The following is a 15830-nucleotide window of genomic DNA, read 5'->3' as shown; positions in this document are numbered from 1 at the left end:
AAAATTATAAAATAAATAAAATAATAACAAAGACATAAAATAAGACAATAAAACAGATGTAATTATTGTTGTCTCAGATGAGATTCTTAAATAAAAGGCCATACAGAATATACTTTAAATTATTTACTTTTATATTCATATATACTTTATATTTAATTTATATCCCATGTCCTTTTATTTAAAAATCTTATCTGAGACAAGGATAATTACATCTGCTTTACTATCTTATTTTATGGTTGTTTTACACTACTTATGCAAGATTTTAATATAATTTATATAAGATTTATTATTATATTATACATTTATAATTATATGATCATTACATATTATATATGAGTTTATTTTTAGTAAGATTTTATTTATATAAGATTTTGACCAGACTTTCGTTCTCTTAAATAGCTCCTGGAAATCAAGATAATTAATAGAAGCACATATTCTCAGGATCTATAAGAAACTAGGTAGCAGCTGAATAAATGGAAATGGAACACTAATACTGTAGTTCGTGATCCTTACCAGCTAAAATGGGGTGAGTATGGTAACAACTGTATAAGCTAATGACGTTTTTGCAGGACAAGTCTGGAAATCATCTGTTAAAATAATAAAGATTTTCTTTTCTTTTGCTCTGTGGTTTGTGAGAAGGGAAATGATTTTGCCCATTATAAGATAAAAGAGAGAAAGTGTTGTGGAGTGGTTTAAAAGCCAGCCTCCAGTCAAGAAGACCTGAGTTCAGGTGCCCCTCTGCCATTTACACGCTGTGTGCAGTCACTTAATCTATTTCTCAGGCAACTCTCTAGAACTAAGGCAGCTAGGGGGTGCCATAGTGCACGGAGTGCTGGGCCTGAAATCAGAACACTTGAGTTCAAATGTGACATCACTCACTAGCTGTGTGACCTTGGGCAAAGTCACTTTAGCTCTGTTTGCTTCAGTTTCCTCATCTGTAAAATGGGGGCCACCTCCCAGGAATGTTGAAATGATCTAATGAGATAAAAACTGTAAGGCACTTAGCACAGTATCTGATACACAGCAAGTGATATATAAATGTTAACTACTATTATTATTAGACAAGGGTCCTTAACCAAGGGTTTGCGGAGCCCCAAGGAATCTACGGATAGATTTCAGAGAGTCAATGTACTTGGATGGGGAAAAAAAATTCTATCTTTATTTCAATATAATTGATCTGCTTTTGTAATCTTATGTATTTTTTTGGGGGGGGATGGGGGGAGGTTAAGTGACTTGTCCAGGGTCACACAGCTAGGAAGTGTCTGAGGCTGGACTTGAACTCAGGTCCTCCTGACTCTAGGGCTGGTGCTCTATCCATGGTGCCACCAAGCAGCCCCTTTGTGTATCTTATTATCTATCTATTTATTTATCTATCTGTGTATATATATGTATGTATGTATATGTATATATAAAAACATTATTCAGAGAAGGGATCTATAAGGCTTCTTGGAGTGCCAAGGGGTTCACGACATACAAAAGGCTAAAAACCCCTTTGTTATGACTACAAGGAGCTCAGAGTAGGTGCTGATCCACATTGGTACAAGTTTTCTTATAAGGTAGTCTGTATATTTCTCCCCTATGCCGATAAAATGATCGGTCTTGACCATAAAAAGTAATAAATAAAAACCAATCTAGGTAAATTTCTAAAATTTGTCAATGGACAAAAAATACAATAAGAGACAAATTTCAGTTCAGATAAATCTTAGAACAAAATTATCACAGTTCACTAAATAGTCACAACTGCTGAACAGGAATTAATTTTATTATTATTTTAAAAAATCAAATGGGTCCTTGCTGGGTGACTTTTGTGCATTCATTAAAAAATATACATAAACGGCAATGATACCGATCTTACCTTCTTCCACTTAATAGTATTTTATTTTTTCTATTACATGTAAAGATAGTTTGGAACACTTACTTTCATAAGATTTTGAGTTGCACATCTTTTTTCTCCCTTGTACCCTTCCCTCCCCAAGACAGAAAGCAACCTGATATACCAACCTGATCTTCTGGCAAAGGTTTGTTTTAGGATTCCTGCAAAATTTGCATTCTCCACACTGTGGGATGTAAAGTGGGATGACAGTGTCACCTGGGAAACACATGGAAATAGTAAGCACTTTTAGCAGAGAGATTCTATTTCTTTTTTTTTTTAAACTTTTAGGCAATTGGGGTTAAATGACTTGCCTAGGGTCACACAGCTAGTAAGTGTCAAGTGTTTGGTCTGAGGCTGGATTTGAACTCAGGTCCTCCTGACTTCAGGGCCAGTGCTCTCTCCACTGTGCCACTTAGCTGCCCCTTCTACTTCCTAATAAAAAGATCTTGCAACTATTACTAAAGGTATAAAAAGCCTCCTTGTCTTAACATGTCATCTGATTTTTGGCTAGAATGAAAAACTTGAGAAACAGAGTCAACACCCTTCCTGGAGTCAGGAGGCCCTGAGTTCAAATGTGACCTCAAATACTTGACACTTACTAGCTGTGTGACCCTAGGCAAAGTCACTTAATCTCGACTGCCTAGCAAAAAAAAAAAAAGAAAGAAAAAAAAAGAAAAAGAAAGGACTGAAGACCAACAATGTTTACTCGATATACAACATAACCTTTCTTTTCCTTCTCCTCCTCTATCTCCTCCCATGTACCAAATGTCCTGTTTTTTTATCTCTGTGATAATCCTAGGACAAAGAGTCCAGAACATTGACGACAAAACTTTAATTTTGGTAAACTATTTTTAAAAAATCAGCTATTAATGAGTTCTTAAACTAGAACAATTTGGAACAAAGCTGGCTTAGGGTCTTCAAAGGTTTTCCGAGAAGCAGTGGCCTATAAAATCAGAGAACAAAAAGCCGTGTACCTGCCAAATGAAGAGCTAGATCGATCCTGGCAAGTCACTGAGCAGGCAATCTCCTGCTCAATAAATGGTGCGAGCAGCTGATCAGAAAAAGTGATTTTCTTATAGGAACAAGACCAGGAAATCAAGTGTCTAACTATGTGCTTACCTGCTTCAAACTTGGTTACCCCTTCCCCAACACTCTCCACAATGCCGGCTCCTTCATGGCCCAAAATCACCGGAAAACACCCTTCGGGATCCGCCCCACTCAGAGTATAGGCATCAGTGTGGCAGACAGCCGTGGCAAGAATCTATCAGTATTCAGAGAAATAGATGTGGATGAGTCCATGCAGATGCACAGGCAACTCACAATACCTATGAGGAAAGGTGTGGTTGCCTTTATTTTTGTTAGGATCATATAGTTAGGGCTGGAAAGGCCCGTAACAGTTGCTAACTCATTTTACAGATGAGGAAATGGAGGCTTGGAACAGTCAGGGTCACAAAAGTAATAAGCAGCTGGTTTTTGAATGGAATCACATTATCATGCTGCCCATTTTCCCTTATTTCTATCAAGTAATCCCTCCCTTCAAGAAAGGGACTATGTCGTTTTTCCTTTGTATCTCCAGAGCTTTAATACAGTTCCTGGAACGTAGCAGGTCTTTAATAAATGCTTATTTGATTTCAGTGACACATATAATACTAACTGATAATTTTTCTGTTGTATTAAAAACTAATTATTAAATTAGAACTAAGGTTTTTCCTTATTCAGGGACCAGCCCTTTAGACCCCTTCAGACAGTCTCTGAAGGACAAAGGTGATAGATGAGATTTGGGGTACATGCTTCACAATCTTGGGTGGACCCTACCCAAGTAAGAGACCTTACTTTTGTTTATAGTGTAAACAAAATCCAATCTAGGTTCATTCTAAGCCTAACACACTGAGCCTGTGGTCTTGTACCCCTCCACTGCATTCTAGGGGGACTCATATGAAGGAGAAAACCAACCCAGAGTGGCCTGCATAGAGATGGATTCCCCTCTCCAGACTGCTGGAGGCAGCTGAGTCTCATGATTAAGCCATGCTCTCAGCAGGAGGAGCTGAAGGCTTTCAGCCCACCCCTTGATTTGAAAGTCCAACTCCTCAGTAATTATTTACCAGTCAGGTTTGATTTTTACCTGTAAGGAGCATCCCCCCCCCCCAAGGGTAATTAAGCATTCAGCGATCACGATGGTTTTGTCTTTGGTCACCGAAAGAGACCAATAACCAACATTTATTAATTACTAGATAATCTAATTAATAAGTTAATTATTAGTTACCCAGAAACTCTGTCTCTCAGGCTTTTCATTTGTCTCAATACATATATGTTATCTGACATATCTTTATGGCAGAACATGCTGAGAACAGCAGATGGGGCCAATGACGGCACACATGATGGTTTTCAGTATCATAAAGGCACCTGTGCCTTGGAGAAGGGTCAGTTTGCTCCCTCTTCCTTGGCTGTCTGTTCTGACTCCCGAGAGTGACATTTTTCTTACAAACAACATGAAAAATAAGTAAGCTGTAGGAAGCCAACCAACCCAAGCCCAGAGGAGGCCTAAAAGGGGCAGAGGCCAGCGCCTCATGGGAAGAAAAAGGGGAAAAAACCAAGTGGCTTTGCTGATCCCCAAGATAAGTCACTTTCCTTGCTTTATCTCCACTTCTGTCCTATAGGAAGGGTTCTCTGAAGAGCTTTCAACTCAAATCCCTTATCCAGAGAACCTGCACCCAGGATCAAACTTTGCCAGTGACTCAGATGTGTGTTTACCTTAATTCGAACTTCATGAGCTTTCGGTGGTGCGACTTCAATTTCCTCTACAGACAGAGGTTTGCCAGCCTCCCAGGCCACAGCAGCCTTGCACTTTATAACCTAGAGTAAGGAAGAGAGGACAAGTTTTTATTCTCTTGAGTAAGCTGCTCTTATGGGAAATAATCAATGGAGGTTCTGGAGAAGACATTAAAAACATTCCATCTGCTTTACAGATAAGTGAGGGACTACTAGGACAGAACTGTTGTTTGTCCTTCGTTCTGGAAGAGGACCGTGACATCAGGACGGTGATGTCTTGACTCGCAAGTGAATTGGATTTAAGTGTTAATTTGATTGGACAGGAAGTATAGCTTAGATACTACATAGACTTAGTAGCCGTGGGTTTCCAGTACTTGGTATGGTTTTTGCTTTGGATGTGTGGTAAACAATTCATTTATGTTTCAGAAGTATATCTGTGTGTGCCATTATACATGTCCCCAGACACAGTTGTTTATAGAAAGGTGCTCAGAAATCTCCCTCTGGGATTTTGCTTTGAGGCATACATCCTTCTGAAGTGACAAAGAATCCTAACGTTAATACTCAAATCCTTTGCCGAACTGTCAGATTTAATACTTAAATTTCTGTTTTAGTGAAAACTTTATCCAAAGATTTTTATTTGCTTATTGATAACCAGAGCTTGCTTTTTCTTTATTCTTTGTCTACTTTATTTCTTTATGCCCTATTTTTTATTCTTTATTTTTTCTTTATTTAGTGATATCCAAGTTACTTGTGAATCTGTGGTTTATTTTCTGAGAATTAATATTTAGAGATAATTATCAGTAATCTCCAAATTCATCAGAGTGGTTTGTTCTGTTTTTTAAATTATTTATTATATATTTTAATAATTTAAATTTAAATTTATTTATTTAATATATAATAATATAATAAAATATAATAAATTTATTTATTTAAATTATATATTAAATTATTAAGGCCTTTTGTCTTTACATCAAAATAATTTCCTACCAGATTGAACTCTCCTTTGTAACAAAGGAAAACATGAATGCATAAACCTTGTCTGATACTATATACAGTAAAAGAGCCTGTCCACTAACTACCCTAAGGTTGCACTCACCATTCCAGTGACCTCCCAGATCCAAAGTCCTTTCTCTGGTCACCACTACCTGATAAGTGTCCTCTCCCTCTATTTAATACAATGTAAGCTCCCAAGGGGGCAGGGACTTTCACTTTTCAATTTGCATCCCTGGCATTTAACACAGAGCCTAGCACTTACTGAATGTTTTTTCATTCATTCATTTAGTTCACTGATTTTGCATTCAACCTAGGTAGCTCTATAGTATCACAATGGTTGCATGTAAATACAAGGCTTCCCCTAGGCTAATAGGGCATCCTATAACAATTAGTAGAAACCTAATTTTAGGAAAATGGTGAATTCTTCCTCCATTGTCCAGGAGTTTCCAAAACTTTAGACAGAGGTTCTCAAAATTATTTGGCCTACCTCCCCCTTAAAAAAAAATTTACTTAGCGCCCCACTGAAAAATCTATTTTCTTTAACCCTTTAACTTTTTTAATCTGCAGATTTCAAAAAATTTAAATTTTTTTTTAAAAAAAGTTGCATCTTACATTTAATAATTTATTGTAAATTTGTGGTTTTTTCCTGCATTGAAATTTTGATGACACAATATTGTGTATAGCATCGTACTGTATGTGCATGTATTCTAAGCACATATTCCTGCTGATGCATGCTGGACCTTCTGACAATGTACCATATGCTTGCCTGCCAACACTTGCTCATTAAGACCTGTCGGCAGACTTGACCACTGATAGGTTATAACTTGCATTTTGTGTGTTTCTTTGGAAAACGATGTAATCACTATAGCTTGAACTCTGTTACATGACAGATTAAACATGTTCAAATGGTTTTTCAAAATTTTCTCATCTTCTTTTCTTTCCTTATGTTTCCACCGCCCCTTATTCAACACCCCCTATTGCACTTGAGGCTACTATAGAAGCCCCTTCCCCTATTGTTCCAGCACCCCCTAGCTATTACCCACTTTGGGACCCTATGCTCAGAACAAGTAATAACAACAGCAGCAAGAAAAAGTAAGTTTCCAAAGCAGGTACTTGAAGGCAGTCATTAGCTATATTAGGAATCATTAGGAATTCATTTGCAGACACTAAAAAGCACAAAATCCAGATTGTACTTGTCATCTTTGCCCAGAATTTAAGTTTTCCATGTACCACTGCCTCTCAAAAGGGCTTCATCCCCTCCCTCCCCCCCCGCAATGATGATAATTTCAGGAAAAGAAATGTACTGTCTTAAGTCTATAGGAATGTTCAGCACTTCAGCATTTGGGACACTGTGCCCTGCTACAATTACACACTGTCCTTTCCTCTTAATTCACTTGCCCCTTTGTGTTATCCTGGCTCATGTTTTGCTACATTTCAGCCCTGAATTATCCCTATCATACACTCCCTTGGCATCTACTGCCGAATAATATGACAGGTAACATGACCTGATTGTGGCCATTACAAATTTATCAGTAAGTACACTGGTAACGTACAAATATTTTGTGCTTATTTATATACCCATTGTATTTTCCTCCCGTATATTGTAAATTTGTCAAAAAGGATTATCTTTGTATTCCCACGGGGCACATTTTTGCAGAATGAATTAAAAGCGTAATGAATGCCAGCTTATAAAATTTTTTAAGAAATAACTTTTAAGTGATTGTTTTCAAAACAGAACTCACCTATCTTTCCCTCCGAACCTACCCCCTTTCCAAACTTCCCCATTTCTTTTTTTTTTAGCGTTGGTTTCTTTATTTTTGTGTACATAGTATTTTATTTTTTTTCAATTACATGTAAAGATAGTCTTCAACATTCATTTTTCACAAGATCTCATAAACTTCCCAATTTCTAAAGGAACCACTGCCAAGTTCATGACCTTGCCACTTTGCTCTCACTAACCTCACATATCTGATGCCTTTTCCCTATTCACAAAGTTACCACCCTGGCTCAGGACTACTGCAACACCCAGTCCTAACTGCTCTGACAAAGCGATTTTTTTCTTAAGCACAGATGTATCCACGTTACTCTCTTTCTCAAACTCCAGTGATTATTGATAAAGTAGGATAAAATTAACTCCTCTGGCTTTTAACACCTCTTAGAATCTGGATCCAAACTGCTTTGCAACTTCATTATACAGATAGACTGGTCTCCTGGATCTGCCTTCTTCCATTTCTCTCTGTGCCTTTAAGCTAGATGTTCCAGTGCCTGGAATATAATCTCTCTCTTTCTTCAAGATACACTCATGCAGTGCCTTTGAAATGAAGCCTTTCCTGATCCCAGCTGCTAGTGGCCTCCCTCCCAAACATGCCTCTCTGTATGGAAGCTTCTCACCAGTAACTAAGGGTTATGGCATTCTTTTTATCCAGTGCCTGAAAACAGCAGGCCTTAATGAATTCTGGTTGTTTATGAAATATTCTAGAAAATTAGCAACTTGAGAGATACAACACAGATTGTTAATATTTTAATTAAGTTACTCTTGTCTCTTTCTGCCTTATCATCATAATATACCTATCTGCTTCTGGATATCTGGATAACCTCTTTGTTTCTAAAAGAGAACTATGAATCACGGTAGGCTTGATTCAAAATTTAGCCACTGGTGCCACCGTTTGAAATGAATTCAACTTAGCATTTACAAGGTATTCTGTTAGGCACTGACTGGGCAGATAAGGACAAAAAATTAAATTGGCCCTGCCCTAAAGGAGCACTTGATGGGATGAACCCCAGATTCATGCATATATGCCAATCCTTCTAGTCTTAAGATTTAGAGTCACAGAACTTCAGGCCCTAAAGGGCTCTTCAAGGGACTATGGGAACATAGTGCATATCCTTCATTTTACAGAAAATGAAGTTCTAAGACAGGCTGACCTGTTCAAAATCATATAACTGATTAATGGCAGACTTGGACTAAAGCCCACTTCTACTTACTCTTGATCCTGACCTCGGGAGTTTAAGTCATACGAGATCACAAAAGGGCTGAGGCAAAGCCCCTTTCCCTAAGGATGCCTAGTCATCACTTAGATGCTGATGTCCCGGGTTCAAGTTCCATCTAGTGCCATGTGGCAAGTAAAATCACTTTGCCAGTTTCCTCCTTTGCTAAATGGGTCCAAGGCTCATCGATTCAATACTGGAAGGGATCTCAGAGGCTGCTGAGTCCCAACTCCTCATTTTACCAATAAGAACTTGGAGCCCAGAGAGCGCCCAAAGTTGCTCATAGGTGGGCTTCGAATATGGATGCTTTGACGCCAATCGGGCCATACCATTTACAGGACCATAACTCTGGAGCTAAAGGCTGGAGTTTCTAATACCTTAGAGGAGAGTTGATATACATTGCCTGCCCCACAAAGGTCATTGTGAGAGGTCTTTAGAAATTATAAGGCCCTGAAGAATCCCAGCTATTATTATTAGTGACCAACTCCTACAAAGTCCTTTGGAATTTAAAGCCCTTCTAGATCTGGCTCCACACTTGGGAACACAGATTCTGAGCAGTAAAAGACCTTATGCATCGGCTAGTTCTAGGCCTCCATTTTACAGATGAGGAAACTGAGGTTCGGAGGGGAGGTTAAGTAATTTGCCCAAGGCGCAAAGGCAAGTTTTGAAGTTGGGGCTGTGGATTCCAAAGTCTGGCCTATTTCTACTATACAGTGCAATTTATTACACGTAATTCCCCTTCCAGCCGTTCTTCATAAACCTTATACTACTTTCAAGCCTTTGTTACTGGTCATCCCCCTCTAAGCCTCGGATACACTCAGATCTCTTCTCACATCTGCCTGTTGAGACATTTGCCCTTTTCAGAGCCCCCCGACATGGTTGCAGTCCCTCTGAATATTTCCTATTTTCTTACAAGCCTACTTGCTATTTTTACACTCCTCCATATGGCTCTTGGAAAACAAAGACTATCTTTCTTTATTTTTTTAAAGCGCCAGTGTTTTAACAATGCTTGTGGACTGAGGCGCATACTAACAAGCGCATAATGAATGCTCAATCTCTATCTAGTTTCTTGGAGAGGCAGAAACTATGTAGCAAGCTCGATTTCCTTTCCGCACAGTTTGCACGGATATTTTGCACACCACCGCCGCCCCAGCAGCTCCGCTAGACCACCTCGAGCATGCCTGGCGTGCGTGGCTTCCTAGGTTCCGGGGGCTGGAAGAAGCGCTCCCGCCCCGCCGCCCGCAGCCGCTTTCCTTCAGTCCCGCGGCCTCCTCCCCCACGCACAGCCAGCGCCCAGGCCAAAGGCCGGCGGACGCCCGCATCTGCTTCGCGCTCCTGCCCGCTTGCCCGCTTCCTCGCGCACGGGGCGGCCTCCCGGGAACACTCCACGGCCCTTGGCTTCCGCCGGACCGCGCGCCCGTCGGACACGTTACCTGGCCCGCCATGTCCTCCCGCCTTCCGCGCAGCGGAGCAGAGATGCGCGCCCCAGGCTAGCGGCCCAACCCTGCTGGGCCCGCGCCGTGCGTGCCCCGCTGCAGCGCCGCCCCCGCGCAGCGTGGGGGCCGGCTCTCTCCTCCCCTTCCTCCGACTCCTGGGGAGGGCGTGAGCCGGTTTAGGCGCTGACCTGCCCTGCTTCATCTGGGAGGAGGAGCAACGTAAAATGCAGTCGGCAGGGTTGGGGGCACCCTGGGATACTGGATGCTTATTTTATGCCTGGGCAACGGGGACCGGGTGAAATGCACACAATTTCCCGCAGCTCTGGGGCGCGAGCCATAGAGCACCAGACGAGTACCCCAGCTTCTGTTTGCAAAAGCCAAACCTGTTTCCGGGGGAAGGATTTATTCACTTACGGCTTGTGGCGTCGGTTGGTTTCTGGGTAATTTAGCCCATTCTGAAAGGCGTTAACTTTTGTGCTCTGGGCGAAAGGTGACTGTGATGCAACAGGCGCCGTCTGGGTAATTGTCCAACTTCAACCTACGTGCCGACGTTAGGAGAAAGTTTATTGTAGGAGAAAGTTTCCGAACTTTATGTAGTGAATCCCTACCAATCCTTAAAAAAGGAAAAAGAGCCATTCTTTTCGTAAAAGTTTGGGCAAATAATTTTATTTGTTCATATTTTATTCAAACAAAATAATGAGTTTATTACATTTTAGTATATAAAAGAATGGGGAAAAAACTGAACGTACTCCCCCAGGGCTACATCTCCCTTTCAGGGTTCCTATTCTGATGTGCTGCCCCCAGTAATTAGTGCCCCAGTTCTATTTAATCAATTAACATCAATTAACTTTTATAAAAGGAGATTTACTGAGCAGATAGATGATTTCTGCTTTATAATACAATTTAAGATCTGGAATGGCTAGGCCACCTTACCCTGCATTTCTTTTCATTAGTTCCCTTGATATTCTGGACCTTTGTTATTCCAAATGAATTTTGTTATTATTTTTTCTAACTCTATAAAACAATTTTTTGGTAGTTTGATTGGTATGGCACTGAATAAGTAAATTAGCTTAGGTAGAATTGTCATTTTTATTCTATTAGCTTGGCCTACTCATGTGCAACTGATGTTTTTCCAATTATGTAGATCTGACTTTGTGTGAAAAGTGTTTTATAATGGTGTTCATAGAGTTCCTGGGTTTGTTTTGGTAGGTAGACTCCTAAATATTTTATAATGTCTACAGTAACTTTAGATGAGATTTCTCTTTCTATCTCTTGCTGTTGGACTTTGTTGGTAATATCTAGAAATGCTGATGATTTATGTGGGTTTATTTTATAGCCTGCAACTTTGCTAAAATTGTTTATTATTTAAAGTGGTTTTTTTTTTTGCTGGATTCTGTAGGATTCTCTAAGTATATCATCATATCATCTACAAAGAGTAATAGCTTTGTTTCTTCTTTGCCTATTCGAATACCTTCAATTTCTTTTTCTTCTCTTACTGCTAAAGCTAATGTTTCCAGTATGATATTGAACAGTGGTGGTGATAAGGGACATCCTTGTTTCACCCCCGATCTTATTGGAAATGCTTCTAGCTTGTCTCTATTACATATGATGCTTGCTGAAGGTTTTAGGTAGATGCTACTTGTTATTTTAAGGAAGACTCCATTTATACCTACGCTCTCTAGTGTTTTTAATAGGAGTGGGTGTTGTATTTTGTCAAAAGCTTTTTCTGCATCTTTGAGATGATCATGTGGTTTCTGTTAGTTTTGGTCTTGATATGCTCAGTGGTGCTGGTAGTTTTCCTAATATTGAACCAGCCCTGCCCTCCTGGTATAAATCCTACCTGGTCGTAGTGTCTTATTCTTGTGATAAGTTGCTGTAATCTATTTGCTTAAAACCAGTCCTTTTGTTGACTCTGGTTAATTGGTTGTTGTCCTTTGTTCTCCAAGGGGACCCAAATGATAGCTATGTTGGAGTCAAGAATACCATGTGTCCAGCTGTGGCTGATCAAGCCAATATGAGCTCAGAAGGCTCTACCACCGGCAGGGTACAAATAGTTCATATGAACATTTGGAGTGGAGATGTGTCTAAATTTGCACATCTCCTGTTTTTTTTTGAGCTACTGAAATTCTGCTTCACTCATAGAGCACTGTGCCTTCTTTGACACAGGCACATGCTGGTTGGTCTTCTGCTAGGGTCTCCCATGTTGCACAGTGGATTCCAAAGTTCTTCAGAGAGACCTCAAGCGTATCCTTATATCGCTTCTTCTAGCAACCATGTGAGTGCTTGCCTTGTGTGAATTCTCCATAAAATAGTATTTTAACCAAATTTTGGCATTCGAGTAATGTGGCCACCCTGCATGAAAGACAGTATCAAAGACTTTGGTCAGATTGACAAATTTTGAGATAAGGTCAAGGAGGCAGAGCCAAGATGACAGAGAAAAAGCAGTCACTTGCTTGAGCTCTCCCCCAGACCCCTCCAAATACCTGTAAAAAATGGCTCTAAACAAATTCCAAAGCAGCAGAACCCACAAAAAGACAGAGATTGATGAATGTTTGGTGACTTTAGTATGTTATAAATGACTAAGTTTAGAAAAAAATTTTTTTAGATGTCTAAAATAATATAAAGGTTGCTGTAATACATTTTTATTAAAGTTTTCTCAAAATGAATCTATAGAATGCTACAACAATTACATATAAAAGCAGATACAAAATGTATACAGAATAACACAAGGTAATTTGGGGGGAGGAATAACAGGGTGGGGAGAGGAAGAGGAAGAGAAGTGTGTGAAACAGGAAAGAACTCATGCTCTTCATCTCTTGAGCTCAGCATTGAAGGACACCAAGGAAAGAGATGAGGAAGAAGGGCCCCTTAAGGCTACCTTTCCCACCTCTCATTCTAGTCTGCTGCTTCTAAGGTGCTCTCTAGAATTTCTCTGCCATAATTAGCACACTCCCCTGCACTTTGGACCTCTTCCCATCATTTCCCCCTTTGTCTTCTGGCTCTTACAGATACTTGGCTCCTCCCAGAAGATACTACGTTTCTGGCCATCCTTTCCAATACTGGCTGCACCTTCTCCTATGCCCTGCCAAAACCATGCTCTGGTGCTAGATGGGCAGTTGGAATATTTTGTGCCACCCACTTCCACTTCTGCACTGTCCCTCTGCCACCATTGCCTCTAGGGCACTGTGGCCCTGCTCTTCACACACAAGCGCTCCATCTTCCTTTTCCCTGCCTTTGAACTCCTTGCCTAGAATGATCATTCTTTGACTTAGAATCCCTCCATGCCACCTCCTGCCAGACGGTTGTTTCCAGCCCCCCTCAGCTACCAGAGCTTTCTCCTCCAAAGTTATTTTGTTATATTAAAGTTTTATATGGACATGTTGTTTTCCCTGTATCCCCCAGCACTGAGCACAGTGCCTGGAACGCTTTAGAAATGCTTATTATTTGACTAATTGGTTGCTTCTCATGGTTCTTCTAGTCTCCTGTTCTGACCTCACTTTCCTCCTTTCACAATCTTGACCCTTTGGGTAAGGAGCCATATACTCTACCATCTTCTCCTCTCAATCCCTTGCTCTCCTCTCCAACCTCTCCTCTCCTCTCCTCTGCCAAACTCCAACCCTGGATCATTCATCTGCCGCCTCTAGTCCTGTTCCCATGCTGTTAAACAGAGATGGGAGAAGACTCCTGTGGGCTTGCTGCGCACACACGTCATAGCTATGGTACGTAATTTCAAGTGGGCCCTCATTGTAACAAGGAATTCCCTTGACTTTTCCCTAAAGGATTGTCAGTTACATCCCTCACAGTTCTAAATTTTCCCTTCTAACCTCAACTCTCCCAAACTGTACCCCCTACTCCATCTTCTCAGCTAAGAACCTTGCTTTGTAATTTACTGAGAAAATAAAGGCCATTTGCAGTGAACTCTTCCTTCTCTTCTTCACAGAAAGGATAAACTGCTGGGTTTGGACTAAGGAAAGATTTGATGCCTGAGTTTGAATCCTACCTCACATACTTATTCGATGGGTGACCCTGGGCACCTCTGTCTGCCTCAATTTCCTCATTTGTAAAATGGGAACAATAATAGCTGCTCCATTATAAGGTTAATGAGATAACATATGTAAAATGCTTTGCCACCCTCAGCACTATGTGAATGCTAGCTATTGTTATTAAAATCATTTGTTATCATTTCTTCTTTTCCTCCAACCTATGGAGATGGAGTGGCACTTCCCTTTGCCAAGGCTAGTCTTCTACTACAATTGATTTTATCCCCTAGTGTTTCCTCCAGTACATTGCACCCCAGTCATTTCCTCCTTTGTTCTGATCCTCAGTCTATCCTTTTCTGCTGGTTACTTCCCAGATTCTACCCAGATAACACACACATGCTCAGGTCTGCCCCATCCTTAATGGAGGCCTTTTGCTGGCCAAAATCTAGTTCTGATGCAATTGATTTCAATTTTGCTATTGACAAAGATAAAAATTAGACCTCCCCACATAATATTCCGTCCCCCTTAAGTTGCCTTTTATTCTGACTTGAAGTTTATTTTTTAGCTAAGTAAGAGAATCTTGAGGGTATATAAGAGTTTTGTTATTCAGTCGTTTTTCAGTCATATCAAACTCTTGGTAACCCCATTTGGGGGTTTCTTGTCAAGATACTAGAGTGGTTTGTCATTTCCTTCGCCAGCTCATTTTATAGATGAGAAATTGAGGCCAACAGGGTTAAGTGACTTGCCCAGGGTCACACAGTTAGGAAGTGTCTGAGGCTGGATTTGAACTCAGGAAGATGAGTCTTCCTGCCTTTAGACCCAGCACTCTTTCCACCATGCCACCTAAATATAATAAGGTAATGGAAGAAGTCTTTGATCTCTGGATGCCTCTCTAAGTGCCCTAATTTTAGTCTGGAGATACTTTGCCTGGCTTTTGTTATGTGTCTGTGCTGGCTAGAACTAAAGAGTTCAGAGCCTACCCTTTTCTTTTCTTTTCTTTTTTTTTTTTGCTGAGGCAGTCAGGGTTAAGTGACTTGCCCAGGGTCACACAGCTAGTAAGTGTTAAGTGTCTGAAGCTGGATTTGAACTCAGGTCCTCCTCCTTCCAAGGGCAGAGCTCTATCCACTGCACCACCTAGCTGCCCTTTGAGCCTACCGTTTTTAAGACAGATTCTAGTCACTCTATGGCAGCAGGCTCAGAAAAGCAGCGATCTCATGCTCAGGGAGGAGTAGGAGGAGTAGATGTCACCGTACCTGGTAAAGAGCAGGAGCAGTGAGCCCAGCAGAGCGATATGCCCAGTGGAGATGCCATGCTTAGTTAGGAACAAGGCTACTGAGCAGCATGACCTCTCCAGAAGGAATCATGTAGCACTGAAGGTGGGTTTTCTTTTCACATGTATTCTCCCTTCATAGATGATCCTTATGCATGCTCACTCTCCCAACTATAGTGTATATATTTGTGGGAAAGTATATCCTGTGTTTATGGTGAGAATTAAAAAAAATAAATTTTATTGACATAATTTTATATCATTATTTCTCAATATATGCCTTCTCCATTTCCCTCATATAACAAAGAATAAAAAAGAAGAATTCTGAAAATCAAGAAAGGATAACCTAAAAATCCCATTGAATTGATAAATTTGGGAGTTAGCTTTTTGGGAACAGTTACATGAATAATTGGAGAGATTGCCTCTGGTTGGGTCATGCCGATACAATAAAAATGACAGTACTACCCAAGTTAATCTACAGATTCAGTGCCATGCTAATCATACTAGTAAAGGGTTGCTTTATA

General features: G+C 40.4%; 1 protein-coding gene across 1 annotated transcript in view; it reads right to left on the bottom strand.

Annotated features, from left to right (window-relative positions):
* Nucleotides 1-10186, bottom strand: part of ADH5 (alcohol dehydrogenase 5 (class III), chi polypeptide) — a 28111-nt gene extending 17925 nt beyond the window's left edge. Inside the window, exons 1-4 of the mRNA XM_021008378.2 lie at nt 10057-10186; nt 4625-4726; nt 2993-3134; nt 2002-2089 (exon numbers count right to left, since the gene is read on the bottom strand). Of these exons, the coding sequence (XP_020864037.1) occupies nt 2002-2089; nt 2993-3134; nt 4625-4726; nt 10057-10068 (344 nt within the window). The 5' untranslated portion in view covers nt 10069-10186. The remainder of the gene's footprint in view (nt 1-2001; nt 2090-2992; nt 3135-4624; nt 4727-10056) is intronic.
* Between the last annotated feature and the right edge of the window lie 5644 nt (nt 10187-15830).

The sequence above is a fragment of the Phascolarctos cinereus genome, unplaced genomic scaffold (assembly GCF_003287225.1).
Source record: "Phascolarctos cinereus isolate Bilbo 61053 unplaced genomic scaffold, phaCin_HiC Scaffold_9;HRSCAF=440, whole genome shotgun sequence".
Taxonomy (NCBI): domain Eukaryota; kingdom Metazoa; phylum Chordata; class Mammalia; order Diprotodontia; family Phascolarctidae; genus Phascolarctos; species Phascolarctos cinereus.
This window is presented reverse-complemented; position numbering and strand designations above follow the sequence as displayed.